This window comes from Meleagris gallopavo, chromosome 28, assembly GCF_000146605.3.
Source record: "Meleagris gallopavo isolate NT-WF06-2002-E0010 breed Aviagen turkey brand Nicholas breeding stock chromosome 28, Turkey_5.1, whole genome shotgun sequence".
NCBI lineage: Eukaryota > Metazoa > Chordata > Aves > Galliformes > Phasianidae > Meleagris > Meleagris gallopavo.
Window position 1 is genome coordinate 4504737 of NC_015038.2, and position 16640 is coordinate 4521376.

Below are 16640 nucleotides of genomic sequence, written 5' to 3' on the forward strand. Positions count from 1 at the left end.
ATGGATGGATGGATGGATGGATGGATGGATGGATGGGTGGAGGGATGGGTGGAGGGAGGGATGGGTGGAGGGATGGAGGGATGGAGGGATGGATGGGTGGAGGGATGGGTGGATGGAGGGATGGGTGGAGGGATGGGTGGAGGGATGGAGGGATGGATGGATGGAGAGATGGGTGGATGGATGGATGGAGAGATGGGTGGATGGATGGATGGAGAGATGGGTGGATGGAGGGATGGAGGGATGGGTGGATGGGTGGATGGGTGGATGGATGGATGGATGGATGGATGGGTGGAGGGATAGAGGGATGGGTGGATGGGTGAATGGGTGGATGGAGGGAAGGATGGAGGGATGGATGGAGGCCGTCTGGGGACGGGGCTCTTGTTAACAGTGTCATTTCAAAAAGAGAATATGACTCTCTTTTTTGCTTTTTTGTTTGTTTGTTTGTTTGTTTTGAGGGGAGGTAAGCTCACAACAGAAATAGCAGTACAAAGAAATCTGCATCAGATCGATGTCTTAACCGCTGTGTCGTGATTTCCAAGGAACGGTTGGATTTTGTGTTGAGGGACATGGTTTAGTGAGTACTATTGATGATAGGTGGATGGTTGGACTGGATGATCCTAAAGGTCTTTTCCAACCTTGATGATTCTGTGATTCTCTGGGCCAGCACTCCACACACAGACGGCTCTCGGAGCTCCCCATTCTCACACGTGAGGTGGCTCTCAGAGCACGAGGGGAGCCATGAGGAAAGCTGCAGCCCAGGAGCCGTTAATGGGCACTGTTTGCAGAGGGCAGGTGGCCATGACCCATGGGGGGTCCTGGTTATCTTTATTTAAAACTCCTTTAAGCAGTGTGTGATAAATTCTGGGCTGAGGTCTGTTGAGCTGACATCTTATCTGTATTCTTGTTTGTCCCTCGAACAGTAAACATCCTCTACTCAAGTTAAAATAACAAGCTCTGTAATGCTGACTTCGTTCTTTGTTATTTGCTAACTGAAACCACCGTTAGCAACCCGTGATGTCTCTGCTGCTTAACTTTTCGTTGTTTTTATTTGATAGTGCCAACTTTGTAAGCAGTATTTTCAGCAGTGTGTTAGCAGGACATGCTTTGAGCCATCTTTCAAGCTTAAATCTCTTTGAGACAGACACACAACAAAAATGTAGTTGTTATCAGGATTCCTTTTTCATACCAGTTAAGTATCTTCTTGCCTTTCAGCCTATTCTAATTAAGGAAGTTCTGCTATATCAAATTTGCAACCCGTAGCATTCAAATTTTGTTTTACAGATGGGGGTACCCAGTAAGATCAGTGTAGCACCAGCAATTGGAATTCATAGCAGCTGTGAAGTCAGATAAAGGAACAAGCAGTCCTGTGCAGGAGGAATGATTGTTACACCTCAGCAGGAGTTGCACTTGGATTGTATGTCTGAATCTGTCTGATCTGTTCTGTTCCTTGCATTTCTACTTCCCTTTGGGCATGATTTAATGCTTACTTTTCCCTGGCTTCAGAGATAACATTCTAGTCTTTCATACCAAGTGGAGACAAGGGAGAGACACTGCTTTATCAGGCTTCCATTTCAGGATCGGTGCAGCCCTTCTGTGGGTTCCTGACTGTCTGAAATAAAAATGCAGAATGAAAAGAAGATGGAGTCCTACTGTGCTTCCACTGCAGAGCTCTCAGTCTGGTGTCCTCGCTCAGGGACGTGGCTCGCTCCCTCTCCAGCACATCTCTTGACACAGAATCATTTGTTCAACTTCCAGAGGACAGCAGAATGTGCTTAGTGTGGCGCCAGGGCCGATCCGATCCCAGTAGGACAAAACTCCTTGATTTAAATGCTAGGCATGCTTCTCACCAGAACTTCTATTCTGTAGCAACAGAGCTTAAACAAATCAACGGAGGAGCGTTTTCAGAGTAGTGGTGTCTTATAATTCCTTTGGCTTATCACATCAGTTCTGTATAAACTGAAGAGAATGTATAAATTTGGCCTCTCAAGCATCTTAGTGTTTAACTTCAATTCGATTAAACACTTATGTATGTGTACAAAGTGAAAAATGAGGTTACAAGAGGTTAGTGCTTTAATGCTTTTAATAACTCTTAAGCACATGACTGTATTTTGTCAAACAGAACATGGATTTGTTATAGCAGGAAAAATACATGCTAGATAGATATAAATTGAGGCTCTCCAAAACAGTAAAGCTGCTATAGAACCAAACCCACTTCTGGGCCATCTTGGTAAAATCACCAATAGCATTTCTGTGGTGGAATAACACAGAAGTGTTTCTGAGTATCGTTCATTAGGAGGCTCAAGCATGCAGTTGGAAAATCCAAAAGAACTCTAGGCAGACCAGAGAAGCACAGGAAGGGCAATTAAAGGGCTTGATATCAGACACAGCACTGAATTCTCAGCGCTGAAGCTGGGATGGGTGCAGGGTTTGGTCCTGAAGATTTTAAAACAATGTGCACCAGGAAAGGCCCTTAATGTACCCAGAAACTGGCAGCAAAGTAAGTAATGTATAATAACGTATTAATTCAAACTGAAAGGCACTGCCTGATGAATTTCCCTGACTAGTCTCACGCTCCTTCCTCTGCTGAAACAGACCGTTTTGCTCTATGAAGACTGCTACTCTTTAATTTATGCTAATAAATAACACTGCTTCAAAAAGCTCCATGTAGGGAAGGTAAGAGCTTTGCAAACCAGTGCTCAAAGGAAATGTCACACACACTTTGTGAAGCTACGGAAATTAGTACATTTAAAGCATGTGAACTTATCATACAAAGAGCACATACATATATTAATATTATTAGAAGTGTTACACTGGATCTTAAGCAATAGAGTCCAACCAACGAGGCCGTATGCAGGACAAGACAGCACTGACCCACTGTACTCACATTCTGTAGTTAAAAGTGACCTGATAAAGGTGACCCCTGTTGCAGGCAAAAGAGGCGGATGCTGACAATAGAAACGCATGCGTCCCTCAAACATCTTGATTAATTACGCTTTAGAACAACAGCTACATAAACTGGTCTTCACTCAGGGCTGAGGTTCATCCATGCCATGCAGAAAGCAGTGCCAGAACCACTGCTTCTTTTGAAGATTAACAAATAATCTATAAGAGAAGGTAATCAGCAAACTTGCCATGTCTTTCCTTTTATTTTTCCCATGAGTTCCTCAACAGATTCTAAATTTAAGTAGCTCAGTGTTTTTTGTATGTCTGCCAGCCCACCTCTAAAATATTTCTCTAGAACAAAAATAGGTAAAGATTAACATAGAACATTTTAGCAAATCTGATTTTTTGGTTGATACTTTTTTTAATACTATTCAGAACAGTTTGCTAGCAAGAACAACCTAATCCTGTAATGAAATAATCTATATTTCAACGTAACCTTTAACTCACATATAACAAAGTACACTGTAATAAGCAATTAATTTTCCAAAGTATCCCATTTGTTTAGTATTTGACTCTCGCTTTCATCATTTAATGATTTACAGTAATGAACTGGAACATTGGTATTTTGCACTGAAATGACCAAAATAGTTGTGGAGGCATCATTGCCCTCATGTGACAGACCTCAGATGTTTTTGTGAGAAGTTAGCCAAAAGCAATAGACAATGCCATTGCTTCTGTTTAATTTGTGCTGCAAAACAACAACAAAGTGGCCGTAACGACTTGTAGGCAGATCCCAGTAGCTTTTGGACTGTTTCTTTGCTGAGATTTTGCCCTTTGTTTAAGTTTTGTTTGACAAGGGCTTAATAAATGAGTAGAAGAGGTGGTTTATGTTTCATTAATGAGGTTGAGAGTGGTTAATTACTGAAGTTACGTAAACAATCCAATACCAGATCAAGCCGAATGGGTCAGTTATGCAGAGAAGACCCAGCTGGAGTAGATAGGATTTCCTTTAACTATTCGAATACCAAGCAGGTTATGGAGATCTAGAATCACGAGTTCTGATGAATGCAGATTTCTCCGGACCTTGAAAATGGGTTCTCTCAACAGGCACCTATGTAGGGAAGATTTCTCTGAATCTGCAGTTTCAGCACTCCTCAAATTCTTGGACCTACCTGCAGAAAGGAAGACTTCCCACACAGATGAGACTTTACAGAAGCTCGCAGTTCACACTGGTGATGGAATGAGGCTGCAGAGTGGTGCAGCGTAAGGCGTTCAGATGTTCTGTGCCCCTTATACTCCACTTCATTGGCACTTATGGATTTCCACTCATGACAGAAGCTTTTTCAGCTAATATTTGCAGTCCATACCTACGAGTAACATTTTGTTTCCTCTCCTCTAGCAAAGCATGTTCAAACTATCTGATTTCCTTTGCCTATTTAAACAGCATTAGGAACATCACTAATCAGAGAGCGTATCACTGTCTTAAAAATCTGAACCAAATCACAGAAACTAGAGCTGGAAGAGATATTACCATTCCTTTCTCTTCCTTCCAGATCAAAATAACTTTGAGATAGCAGTTTTTAAGTTCTGTGATGTAGTCCAACCTTCAGAATCTCCAGTAATGAGGACTGCATAAGCAATTATTCCAGTGATATTTTTACTGCTGGGTTTTTTCTTGTTTTGTTCCTTATTCCTAATTAATTCCTAATTAAGCTTTTTATTGCTTGTTGTATTCTTTAAAAATATGGAAAACAGTTTATTTTTCTCTTCTTTGCAACAGTTCTTTATGTAATTCAAGTGGGTTCTCACATCTTCCATGTTTTATTGACATGCTAAACCTTGAATAGGAGAATGGATCTAAAATAGTGCAAATAAATGTATTTACAATTTACTGCTCTGGTCTGAATCACTGATTGTGCAAAATAGATTTATTACCACAACTGTGAAGATGGCCCCGTGGATAGGAGTAAATAGGCATGCTCTAATATTTAATGTAGAACTCTATTACTAATTTCTACTACAGACTAGTTTTAGGTTCTCATATAGTTATTTTAGAAATCTGCTCTGAATCCAGTAGCTGTTAGAGCACTGAGCTGAAGCAGCACTAGATATCTTCTGAAAACCTGGGTTTCAGACTTAACACACTTGAAATCAGTAGGCTTTAAGTACCTACTTCCCACTGGCATATTTGAATAGCTTGCCAGTAAACTGTCTTCTATTAAAAAAAATAAAAAATTTTAAAAATGCCCCAAAAGCTTTAGAAGTATTTAAGAGAGAACATTTTGTAAATCTCTGCTTATTTTTCATGAGACTGACAAAAAGGACGGATGAAAAAGACAATGGTATTTGTGAAAGAAATGCAATGCAAAATATCTCTGTTCTACAAATTACAAACTTTCCATTTTTACTATCGAAGATGTTGGGTTTTTTGATATCTTAGAAAGTTCCAAATAAAGTTCTTTTACTGGGAAGACAAATGCTGTTCATAGTTTAATTTACAAGATTGTTATCTTTGTCCATACTTCAAAACCCCTGCGTTTCAGTCCCTGGTGAGCACACATGAGCAATACAACGCATTTGAAAGCTCAAAAATCCTGTCAAATGCTCCAATAACATCTGTGAGGCAATCTTTTATTCTCTTGCAAGCCAAACTCAACAGTTTCTACTCCAAAGGCACACTCATGGATTCCTGTTTGTTGTCAGAGTGCATGAAAATAAGTAACATGCTGTTCTCGGGAACCTGCTGAACACAAACGTGGCTCTTCTTTGAAGGGCAATGCCATTTTGCTGTGCATGATGCCACAGACCCATGGAAAGCATGGAAACTTGCAGAAATCCTCTGCATGCTGCACCTGCACAGGTATGTTAGAATTAGAATAGGTAGAACGTGCTGAGTGTTTTGTGTTTCAAAATACCAACATAACCAAGTGTCTGCAAATTCAATTATTATTTCTTGCAGATACACTCAATTTATACCATTGCAGTATTTTCTCTGCAAAGCAGTGAACATCTTCCATTAACATTCAGGCATGTCAACGTTAAGCAATCAAAATTGGAGAATTTTAAATTCTACCAAGAAAGCAAATACTTGGTAATCAGTCAGGGAGAACTCTGGGAAACCATGACGTGAAGGTCCCCATGGCCTCTGTCCCTGATGACCCAGTTATTATTTGATTTATGTGGACTTGCAGCTGCCCTCGCTTCGACCCCAGGAAAGGCTGTGTGGGAAGTTCGTGTCTCAGAGCTGTAGCATTGCTCTGCAGATTGTCTGGAGCCGAGTGTATGCACACAAACTGATAAATAGGGAGAAGGCCCAGTTCGCTCCAGCTGGACTCGGAGCTGGGATCACTGCTACAGCCCACGGACTTGCTCTGGAAACAAGAAAAACTCTGCAGCTGCTGTAGGTAATTCATTTACTTCTCTTAGTGCTCTGGGATTATAAATTATTGTGGTAGTCATGAATCAATTTGCCAGGTGAAAATATTACAGGTATTGTGGATTTTTTTTGGTTGTTTTGTTTTCTTTTTAAAGTCTTGGCTAAATTAACATAGAAAACAAGCACTTTTAAATGAAGCATCCTAGCTATCAAGATTTTTTTCCAACAATTTCATTGGACGAACGTAAGGACGTAAAACAAATTTTTAATTCAGTGGTTTGTTTACCTTCCCCAAAATACCAGGAAAGCTGTAAGTTTCAAACAACGTCCAACCTCTTACTTTACAATAGATATAAACTATACCTCTGCAATAATTCATAATAAGGTAACTACTCCAAAAACAGATTTTGTCTGCAACTCAAGTAGTGAAATAAGTCATTTATATTACAGGAAAGATTCAAAAGGGTATTTTATGCCAAAGAAGGAACAGAGCTAATGGGGAGAAAAGTGGGATTTTTTCAAGCAGCAGCTTTTGGGAGCTTCACAGCACCTTCAAACCAGGAAAACCAGTTAAAAATTTAACAATGTATATGAGCTACATATGAGACAATTCAAACGATCCTACAACTTTCCTTGTAAAAAAATCCACACTCTTTAATTACAGATGCTGTTAATTAATTGCTTGATTGAAACTCAATATTTCTCCTGGCATTAAACTTAGTAGCCACTGATTGTACCCTGTTGACTTTAACTTCACAAATTAAAAAACAAAACTATGTTTTCCAGAAGCAAAATTACTGTGACTCTACAGAGGTTAAACATACCTTCTAGTTAGGCTGTGTTTGTTAACATGCCACAAGGAATGCTAAATAAATATTGTAGAACTTCAGCTGAGTTCCTAAAATTCCCCGCAAACAAGAAATTTCCCTATGACTCAACTATCAAAATATTTATGATAGCGGTTAAAGTACTGTCATAACATAACTCTTTAAGAGCTCCTTAGAGCATCTCCTGAAAGCAGTGGTTTTTTGCATCTTAACAAATTTGATAGTTTTACTTTATTTTGTGGTACTTCATAGGAAAAAAAAAAAAAGGAAAAAGAAATAAACCACAAAAAAACAATTTTTGCCATGAATAACAGTAAACAATAATTGTTTGGAAAATCTGTTATTTTTTAATTAATTAACTACTTGATGGTTTCCATTTTGATAGCGTGAAGTCTTTCAGTTAGGACTAATAACTGAATGTTACTGAATTTCTGTATTAGATGGACAACCAATGCTTGGAATAAACATACACTATAGTTTACATTGAACATTATTATTTGAGAAAACTGATAGCTGTCAAAAATAAATCTGCAAAAGTGCAACAGTTTCAAAAGAACTTAAGCAACTTATTCTTAGGTCAGCTTTTCTGAAGAAGGAAGAAGAATCTCTCAGCTGGTGGAGGCTTCTAAAAAAAAAAAAAGTAATGTCCAAATGTTCAGGATTTCACACCCAGCAATACAGCAGAAATAGCTCCATAGAAGTAACAGTGAAGAAGGAAAAGCAAGGCACAACATGGCATGTTGAAATTTACTTGGAAGTCAGAATTTCTCAAAAAGGACTCAAGACTGTATTGCTTGTGATACTATGGACCAAGATATTAAAAAATGCAGCTGCTTTTGTTTTCAGTTATTCCCACTTTTAAGGCTAAAGATCTTTTTGAGTCCTTTCTAGGAAATGTTTTGTTGTGTTTTTGTTTTTTCCTGTTTTTAAAGCACAGAAAAAATATGGCTACATTTTGAGTAAATACACAGGAGAAAAATGGGCATCCATGATGATGACGACAAAATATTTTGATTTGGGAATGGCATGACTGTAAATGAACAAAACACCCAAAGCTCTTCCCCCAATCTGATTTCAACCTTGTCCAAGTTTTTGTTTTGAAAATTACTACTGGCTACATGTGCTACATGCTATCAAGGTTTTAATGATTTCACAATGCACAGCTCACCTCTGTGTGCATGGAGTGTTTATGGGGTTAATGAAGGTGTGTGTGAGCTGAAGAAGTGTCCTTGAGATCGTGCTGTATTCCTAGGGAGCTGTTAGAGGTTATGGATGTCACCTGGACTTTTGATAGACAAATATATGAAGAATCACATCAGTTTATCGATGCCTGAAGTTCAGAGGAGGCTTCCATACTGCTGACTTATCAAACATATAGGAGGGAATAACCGAGTGAGGCAGAAGTGTGATTTTAACAGTCAGTCTTACAAATCATCAAAGCTTTCCAGTCTCAGAGTTCCTTCCCTATATGTCTTGTTTTCTATAGTTTTGTTTTAAAAGGCTCAAAGCAATTTCATATCAGAACAAACATTTTAACATTATGTTCACTAATGCCAGAAAATGAAACCATTAAAATTTACACACAGGTACTATGACCATTATATCTCATTTCAAGGTGGTATAGCATTCTCCAAATAACAGATTTAGTACTAATTCTGCTATAACATTCTTGTAATTTAAATGTTTTGATTACAAAATATCATTCTGAGTTGGAAATTCTGTGTCTGCAGCTGCTAGCTTATTAGCCATTAAAAAAATCAACAAGAGGGACTAAATCCTCAAAATTCTTCTCAGACAGTCATCTAAATTGAGGAAAACTTGATTAAATGATAGCAAGATGTAGGATATGAAATGATCTGACCACCCTGCACCTAGTAATATGCTTCTCATGCAAGATCTGCATCATACCGGATCAATGCAATTTTATTTTAGGTTCTGTTTTTTTGTTACTTTTATTTAAAGGGACCACTGGTATCCAGAAACACATTTCTCCATCAGATACACATATTTTAGGAAAAATGCAGACTTTGCCCACACCAAATTGATCTAACTGATAAGGACCTCATGATTCAATGAGTAATTTCTCTTTCAAACAAATATTTACTAGCACAGATAACAACAACAAAAAAAAGCAGCATTCCAGTCTCACTGTACCTTTTCACCTTCCACTGGCAACACAAAGTGTTCAGTTTCAAAGCTATGTCAGGTTCTGGGGAAGTGTGTATGTGTCTTTCAGGACACAACTTTAGTTCAGACTCCTTAAAGTGATGCATTCTTTCCTCAGCTGTAGCTACATGTAAGTGTTGCATTATATCCAGTATGCGAGTCTTTCAAGGAAAATCTTTAAATCCATTTTGCTATAAACTCTACAAGGCACATATAGAGAGTCTGGTTGCATGTCTAAGAGCTTCATTTTCTTACTTGCTTCCAAACAGTTGCATTTTTAATCTTTATTCTCCTTCCTATCTGTTCATAGAAAGCTTTTGAATAGCTCGTTGGCAAAGTGTCTTGTACAGAGCTTACTTACTAGCCATCAGACTCAAGGTATTATAACCCAGTGATGCTGGCACACATTCCCTCTGTACAGAAGGAAAAGGGGGCAAATAAACTATTTCTTAATTGATAATGTGTCAGCTACCCTAGCATCACTCAGCTGTTCAAGTAATGCCATAGATTGCCTCGACACCTATGTAAGCTCAAATATCATTCCTGCTGGCATCCATATAGACTTTTTATTTTATATTTTTGTCACAACTTCTGTAGTAGTTTTATGTCATTCTTACACTATGGCACCCAAACCTGCACCCTGTGCTTGAAGTGAGGCTGCAGTGGGCAGAGCAGTGGGACAATCCCTTTCCTTGCCTGGCTAGCAAAGTGAAGTTAGGAACAAAACAGTTCTAAATACACATTGGAGGTTTATGAATGGACTCTACACCAAATCCCCACTCATTGCAAGTATTACATGACTTTATGTATACCTCTATCTTTCTTACAGTATGCAAATAGTTTCATATTCCAGAGTTTCCTGGGTTCAGCTCTGCAGCTAAGCCTACCTAGCAATCTCACATCATCTTCCTTTTATGTTTCCATTTCTCTAGGTCTCCTTCTAAAACGTTTATCCCATAGCAAAGTGAATGAAGCAGTGAGATTGGGAACAAAACATGGCAAACACATTTGTCACTGTACCAGATGGGTACTGTCTTGCTGAGCCCATACAATATTATGGTAAGTAATACTAAGTTGTAATATTGTAAAAAGCAGTAAAGTAAGATGAATGTCTGTGGGAATTCCCATTACTTTCTTAACTTTAGCATAACATTATAAGCTCTTAAGAGCACACTTGACTAAAAATGTCAAACAGAAAGAGTATTCCAATATATGAGCATATGCTCATACAGATTTCTGTACACAGTGTGATTATGCCAACTGATTGTTTCATATAAACATCAGTGGTGCTGCTTTCCTTTCACTGACACCAAGAAGATATAGGTCTCATTACAGCACTCCAAATACATTACAAATATAAAATGACTGTCTTACGTAACTGTAATTGCAATAACTAATTTGATTATGGGTGAGTTAGAGCAGGACTTAAAGTCCGTTAAAAACAAAAGGACATACAAAGCACTTCAAAAAAAGATGCCAGTTTTTACAGAGATTTGAACAATAAAAAACAATACCTGTTGCATGAGCTCTTCAGTACAGCTGTGTACATCCAAGGAGGGTTGGATTAAATTCAAACACCAAACCCCGAAAGGCAGGAAGAAGCTCTCTTCATAATTCTGTACATCGTTTTTGTTTGTTTTTTGGTTTTATTTTTTAATAATTAAAATTATGAAGGATTAAGTGTGGAAAAATGTTAAATAAAACAGGTCTTTGCTTTTCACTCTTCTGAGTTTCAACTTTGAGACTCCCACCACTGTAAATTTTACCACTCTATAGTTTCTCAGATTCTTACAGTACAATATTTTCAAAATTATGCCTGAAATATATATGTCAACAATAAACATTTCACTCATTAATAAATATTCCTTTTTTATGAGAAAACATTCTCCTTTAATGCAGACAACTGAATAAAAAATAATTAAGTGTAAATATTGAAATATTCAGTTAAGAATATTTTTTTCAATTACTTACCAACAATTATTTACCAACAAGAATCCATGTCAGTCACCTGTCATTGCCCAAGCATTCAACAAGCCATTTCTAGAACATTTAACATTTCACTTCAATATTAGTTATAGTTACAGAGAGCATGTTTTAAAAGAGTATGTCAGACTATCTTTAAGAAAATGTGTTCTAATATTTCTACTTAAGTATTTAACCATCAAACCATTAAAAAAAATCAGGTAGTTGACATCAAGATAATCCCTAGGTTTTTATTTCATTTTCAACTTCTTCTTTTATCTAGATGTTTTACCAGAGCACATCAATTACCAGCTGCAAGACACTGATTTTCAGACTGCACCTTACTGTCAATACTCATCAGTTCAAATTCCTTCTCCAGTATTACAGTCACAACCTTCACAGTCCCAGTACAATCCATACAGCCTGGACTCTCAGTACACTGATGGGCAATACATCATCAGTAACTGCGAATTAAGCAAACCTCCTTTCACGACTTCCCACCCTGATGACAGTGGATTTCAAGCACTAAAAAGGCCCAGATTAAACCACTCTTCTTTGAGATTGAAGGGGCAGGAAGAGCTGTGCGTTGTCTGTGGTGATAAAGCATCTGGTTACCACTACAATGCACTTACTTGTGAAGGTTGTAAAGGTAAGAGGCACAGATTCATCCGTACCTTTCTGCACGGTGCTCAGAGCAGTACTGCATACCTGCCATGCAAACAAACACACTTCATTAGACTTTTTTCTATGGGGGACTGTAATTAACCTAAGGAACCCTTTGTCTAACACAATACCTTCAGATGCACATCTTTAAAACATTTTTGAAGAAATGTTTTCTCTGTATATACTCGAGGAGCATTTAACGAAGCTGAATTTTCTATTGAGTATTCATTGGAATAGTGCTTGCTTAACTGGGTGCTTATTGTCTTATGGTCATTTATTAGAGTTCTTTATTTATAAATAATTAATTATTGTTCTTAATAACTTAGTATGCTATTAATTCAGTTATTAATATGGGAGCTATCTTGATCAGTTATAGTAAACAGTAATTAATATTAGTCAGAAAGAACACGTCAGAATTAAATCATCACAAAGAAAATTTGAAACCAAGGTAATACTTTCATTGTCAAGAAAATAACAAAACTTTGAATTATGAGGTAAATCTCCTTAATTTCTTTAGTCACAACCTGACGTTTTTCTGTAGGCTTCTTCAGACGCAGCATAACCAAAAATGCAGTGTATCGATGCAAGAATGGTGGTCACTGTGAAATGGACATGTACATGAGGAGGAAGTGCCAGGAATGTCGCCTGAAGAAGTGCAGAGCTGTGGGAATGCTAGCAGAATGTGAGTGCTCCCTCCTGATAAATTCTTTTCTATATGCAATCCCTTTTCTCATTATAGCTCTGACAGAACACAAGGCAACGGCCTCAGGTTGCATCAGGGAAGATTCAGATTGGAAGATGGGAAGAATTTATTCACTGAAAGGGTGGTTTGGCATTGTGCAAGCTGCCCAGGGAGGTGGTGGGGTCACTGTCCCTAAAGGCATAGATGTGTGAATGTGGCACTCGGGGACACAGCTCAGCAGGACTTGTAATGTTAGGTGGATGGTTGGACTTGATGAACTTAAAGGTCTTTTCCACCCTACGTGATTCTGTGATTCCAAGTGGTATTCATCTAAACTTAATTTTGCTCTAGGAAATTTTAAGTCTGTAGCACTGCAGCATCTTCATGTGCAGAAACTACAAATACTTGGGAAGTAGCTCCTGAAGTTAAGAGGATAGCTGTTCACAGACATTACAAAATAAAGCAGAGAGCACTAACGAGACAGCTAAATATCCTAAACTTTGATAGGACAGCTGTCAGCTATCCAAGCTTATCAGATGTGCATTCATGTTTGGAAAGAAAAATAAAGCATTAAGGAAATTGCACAAAACCTTTATGGAAAATTCTCATACTCATATGTCTCAATCACAAAACAGATAACATGAGAAGACTGCAAACACTCAGGCCTTTTGTGGATACAGAACACCAACTCAATCCACAGCACAGTTCCATGTTCTCTGGGAAGCATAGTTCCTTATACCTCCTGAGATGCATAAACAGTATGATTTCAAATTGTTATCTATTGAAAAAAATTATGCATTAATCCATAATTCCATGCCTCACAGGTTTGCTGACTGAAGTACAGTGCAAGTCAAAGCGACTCCGAAAGAATTTTAAACAAAAGAGCAGTTTACTTTGCAACATTAAACTGGAAGATGAGGGACTGAATAGTAAGCATGTATCATCTACGACAAGATCTGGAAAAGTGGGACATTTTTCTATTTTAAATAACATTTTTATCATTTAGTTTGCCTTAACTCATTACAGTTTGATTGGTTTATTTATTTATTTTATTAGACTGTGGAGAAGGTGGAACTTACTCCAGGGGAACATCAACTTCTTGACCATATTGTAGCAGCACACCAAAAATACACAATTCCCCTTGAGGAAGCAAGGAAGTTTGTACGTATACAGAGCAATCAGCCTCTGTTCCTGAGCTGTAACTATTCAAAGCAATGTATTTTGGCTGTATCAGATGTCTAAATGTTCTTTCATGCAGCTACAAGAAACCACAAGTCCTGAGGAAAGCTTTCTCCATCTCTCTGAGACAGCAGTTGTCCACGTGCAAGTGTTAGTGGACTTCACAAAAAGACTTCCAGGTAAACTCCTTCCTTTGAGAAGTGTTACGGAGTAGTCTGACTTTTTGTTTTTAAAAAGCAGAAGCTGTATTCATGGCACCAATGTGAGAAAAATTGAGGCTTTAAGAAAACTCGTTCAACTGACTACTTGATCTAACACTAACAATTGGGATTATCATTTATTCAACAGATTAGAGCATTTTCTTCGAAACTTATTCTGATTTTTTTTTTCTTCCCAATTTCTGACATGGAATAGAGATGTTTTTCTAACAGTACTTTGACTTCAAAACACCACCTTGGGTGAATTCCCATTTTAACACATTATTTGAAATCCAGTTCAGCTTGCAACTCATTGTAGACAACAAAGATATACACTGGACACTGACAACAGCAATTTGTTTCTAACCCACAAATCAGCAAGAAGAAAAGCAAGACCATTAGATAGTGTTGTGTACAAATGTCTTTTAACAGTGGATCCTCCTTTTCAGTAAATGTATTTATTAAAAAATCAGAGATAGAAATCAGTCCACTTTAGGTGCTTAAAGGCAGCCACAGCCTCGCTTCTTAACAAGTCTCTCTCTCTTTGCAGGATTTGAAAGTTTAGCTAGTGAAGATCAAATTGCGCTGCTAAAAGGGTCAACAGTTGAGGCCATGTTTTTGTGTTCCGCTCAGATATACAACCAAAGAATTAATGAGTGCCAGTCATCAAGTGAAAGTAAGTTGGACTAACAGGCTTTCTGTAAACACCACTAGTTCAGCCGTTTTGATACAACCTCCAATTTAATGAATCTGAAGTAATTCCCTATTCATGCACAGCACTACTTACAATAGTGCCAGCAACATGTAAAAGCCTCCAAAGAAAGGCAACAAGGCTGAGGAAGGGCTTGGAGAATATGCCCTGCAAAGAGAGAATGAAGGAACTGGGGCTGTTCAGTCTGGGGAAAAGAAGGGTGAGGGGAGACCTTATTGCTTTCTTCAAATACTTGAAAGCTGATTGCAGTAGCAGCTGACAGGATGAGGGAAGTGGCCTCAGGTTGTGCCAGGGGAGGTTTAGGTTGGATATCAGGAAAAACTTCTTTACAGAAAGGGTTGTTAAGCACTGGAATGGGCTGCACAGGGAGGTGGTTGAGTCACCATCCCTGAATGTGCCTAGCAATGTCTGTTAGAGAAAGCTCATGGAAGGTTGTTAGGGTAGTATGGTTAGAGTTAGGGTAGTATGGTTAGGTTGTGGATGGACTTGATGATCTTTACGGTCTTTTCCAACTTGAATAATTCTATCATTCTAGAGGCATTTTTCCATGGAGTATTAAAAAAAATAATAATAATTAAAAATGGTTTTTTGCTTTACTCCTTTCCAAACAAAAAGCAACGCTTCTGTGAGCTTGCACAAATTAGGAGCTGGATGGTTAATATTAGCTACATTACTGTTATACTGTTTCAAGTTTGACACAAGATTTTTACCAACTGGAATGTAACCAACGAACTCAGTGTAGGATGCAGGAAAACAAACAAACAAACAAACAAACAAACAAACAAAAAGCACACGGCAACTCTTTTCCTGATAAAAATCTGCACATTTTAGAGATGTGTCCCAAAGCAGATTCACACCCAATGTGCACAGCTCTGTGAAGCTCAGCTGCGAGCTGCCACCTCTCTTGTTCCAGGTCACATCAGACGTTCTGACCACACAACATGCTGCCACGTTCCAAATCTTGATAAGAATATGTATTCCATTCAAATGTCTCACAGTGAAGAGAGCCCGACTTCCACCACCACCACAGGTAAAATGGCCTCAGATTGCAATCCTTGGGGGTATTTTGCATGGCTGACTCTATTCTCCATCACACGTGTCAGTGTGTCACATCCTCAGGCACCACACACACGTGGCTGAAGCAACTCATGCAATACAGCCCTTTTTATTACTACTTTAGTAATTAAAATTGTTTTTGTTACGTTTGTGAGCTGTTCTGCACTTAAAGCCCAGCACTTTAAAACAAGAGGGCAAACCAACGGCAGCACCTGCCTCTAACGCAATAACACTCTGACGATCCCCTTCCGTTTTCAAGGGATAACCGAGGAGTTCATCACCGCGCTGTTTTACTTCTACAGAAGCATGGGGGAACTGAAAGTCACCGAGACCGAGTACGCTCTGCTCGTAGCGACCACGGTGCTGTTCTCAGGTAGGCGGTTCCCGCGCTGCCCCGCACCCCCTCAGGCGGCGGCGGGCGCGCAGTGACCGCGCTGTGCCTCGCGCCCCCCCAGACCGCCCGCTGCTGAGGAACAAGCGGCACGTAGAAGAGCTGCAGGAGCCGTTCCTGGGCATCCTCTACAAGTACTCGAAGATCCATCACCCCGAGGACCCGCAACATTTCGCCCGCCTCATCGGGCGGCTGACGCAGCTGCGCACCCTTAACCATACCCACGCCGAGGTGCTGGTGACGTGGCGGACGAAGGACCCGAGGCTGACCGCGCTGCTCTGCGAGGTCTGGGAGCTGCACTAGGCGGCGCCCGCCGCCTCCGCGCTCCCCTCAACGGTGCGATCCGCCTCCCGTCCCGCCCTCAGCGCGCGCCGCTGCTTCCCGCCTTTTTGTTCTCCTCAGCGGCCGAGCGAGAGGGGGAGAGCGGGGCGGACGGCGCGGCCGCGATGAGGCGCCGGTTCTGAGTCCTTACCCGCTCCTTCGAAGCCATGGAAAAAGGAAAACCGTTTAAACTCTTCGTGCCGCCGCGTTTGAGCGGCGGTCAGG

At 39.5% G+C, this 16640-nt stretch overlaps 1 protein-coding gene and 2 long non-coding RNA genes across 4 annotated transcripts; 2 read left to right on the plus strand and 1 right to left on the minus strand.

The window, feature by feature from the left end:
- The first annotated feature begins 307 nt into the window (after positions 1-307).
- On the plus strand, positions 308-4379 carry LOC104914531. Its single transcript, XR_796056.3, has 3 exons — positions 308-1188; positions 1282-1414; positions 1504-4379. It is a non-coding gene; the product is annotated as an uncharacterized LOC104914531 (long non-coding RNA).
- Positions 4380-5647: 1268 nt separating this feature from the next.
- On the minus strand, positions 5648-16399 carry LOC116217476. The gene is made up of 3 exons (XR_004162075.1): positions 16316-16399; positions 11847-11922; positions 5648-5735 (listed from the first exon to the last, which is right to left on the minus strand). It is a non-coding gene; the product is annotated as an uncharacterized LOC116217476 (long non-coding RNA).
- On the plus strand, positions 6075-16634 carry LOC100540306 (bile acid receptor-like). 2 transcript variants are annotated; one of them, XM_010724367.3, is made up of 11 exons: positions 6075-6287; positions 10185-10311; positions 11498-11863; positions 12419-12559; positions 13384-13523; positions 13616-13720; positions 13818-13917; positions 14486-14611; positions 15561-15677; positions 15963-16076; positions 16159-16634. In XM_010724367.3, exons 2-11 carry the CDS (start codon positions 10248-10250, stop codon positions 16395-16397), a joined length of 1512 nt encoding a protein of 503 aa, XP_010722669.1. In that variant the 5' UTR covers positions 6075-6287; positions 10185-10247; the 3' UTR covers positions 16398-16634. The 2 variants fall into 2 exon arrangements, with proteins under 2 accessions (XP_010722669.1, XP_010722670.1); XM_010724368.3 differs by having other exon boundaries at positions 6075-6283.
- The last annotated feature ends 6 nt before the right edge of the window (positions 16635-16640 follow it).

Excerpts from the sequence above, each read along its gene's own strand:
- LOC100540306 (XM_010724367.3), top strand. The coding sequence starts at position 10,248 with ATGGCAAACACATTTGTCACTGTACCAGATGGGTACTGTCTTGCTGAG. Across the intron at positions 10,312-11,497 it reads TGAGCCCATACAATATTATG|ATGTTTTACCAGAGCACATC; the intron begins GTAAGTAATACT and ends TCTTTTATCTAG. Across the intron at positions 13,721-13,817 it reads TTGAGGAAGCAAGGAAGTTT|CTACAAGAAACCACAAGTCC; the intron begins GTACGTATACAG and ends TCTTTCATGCAG.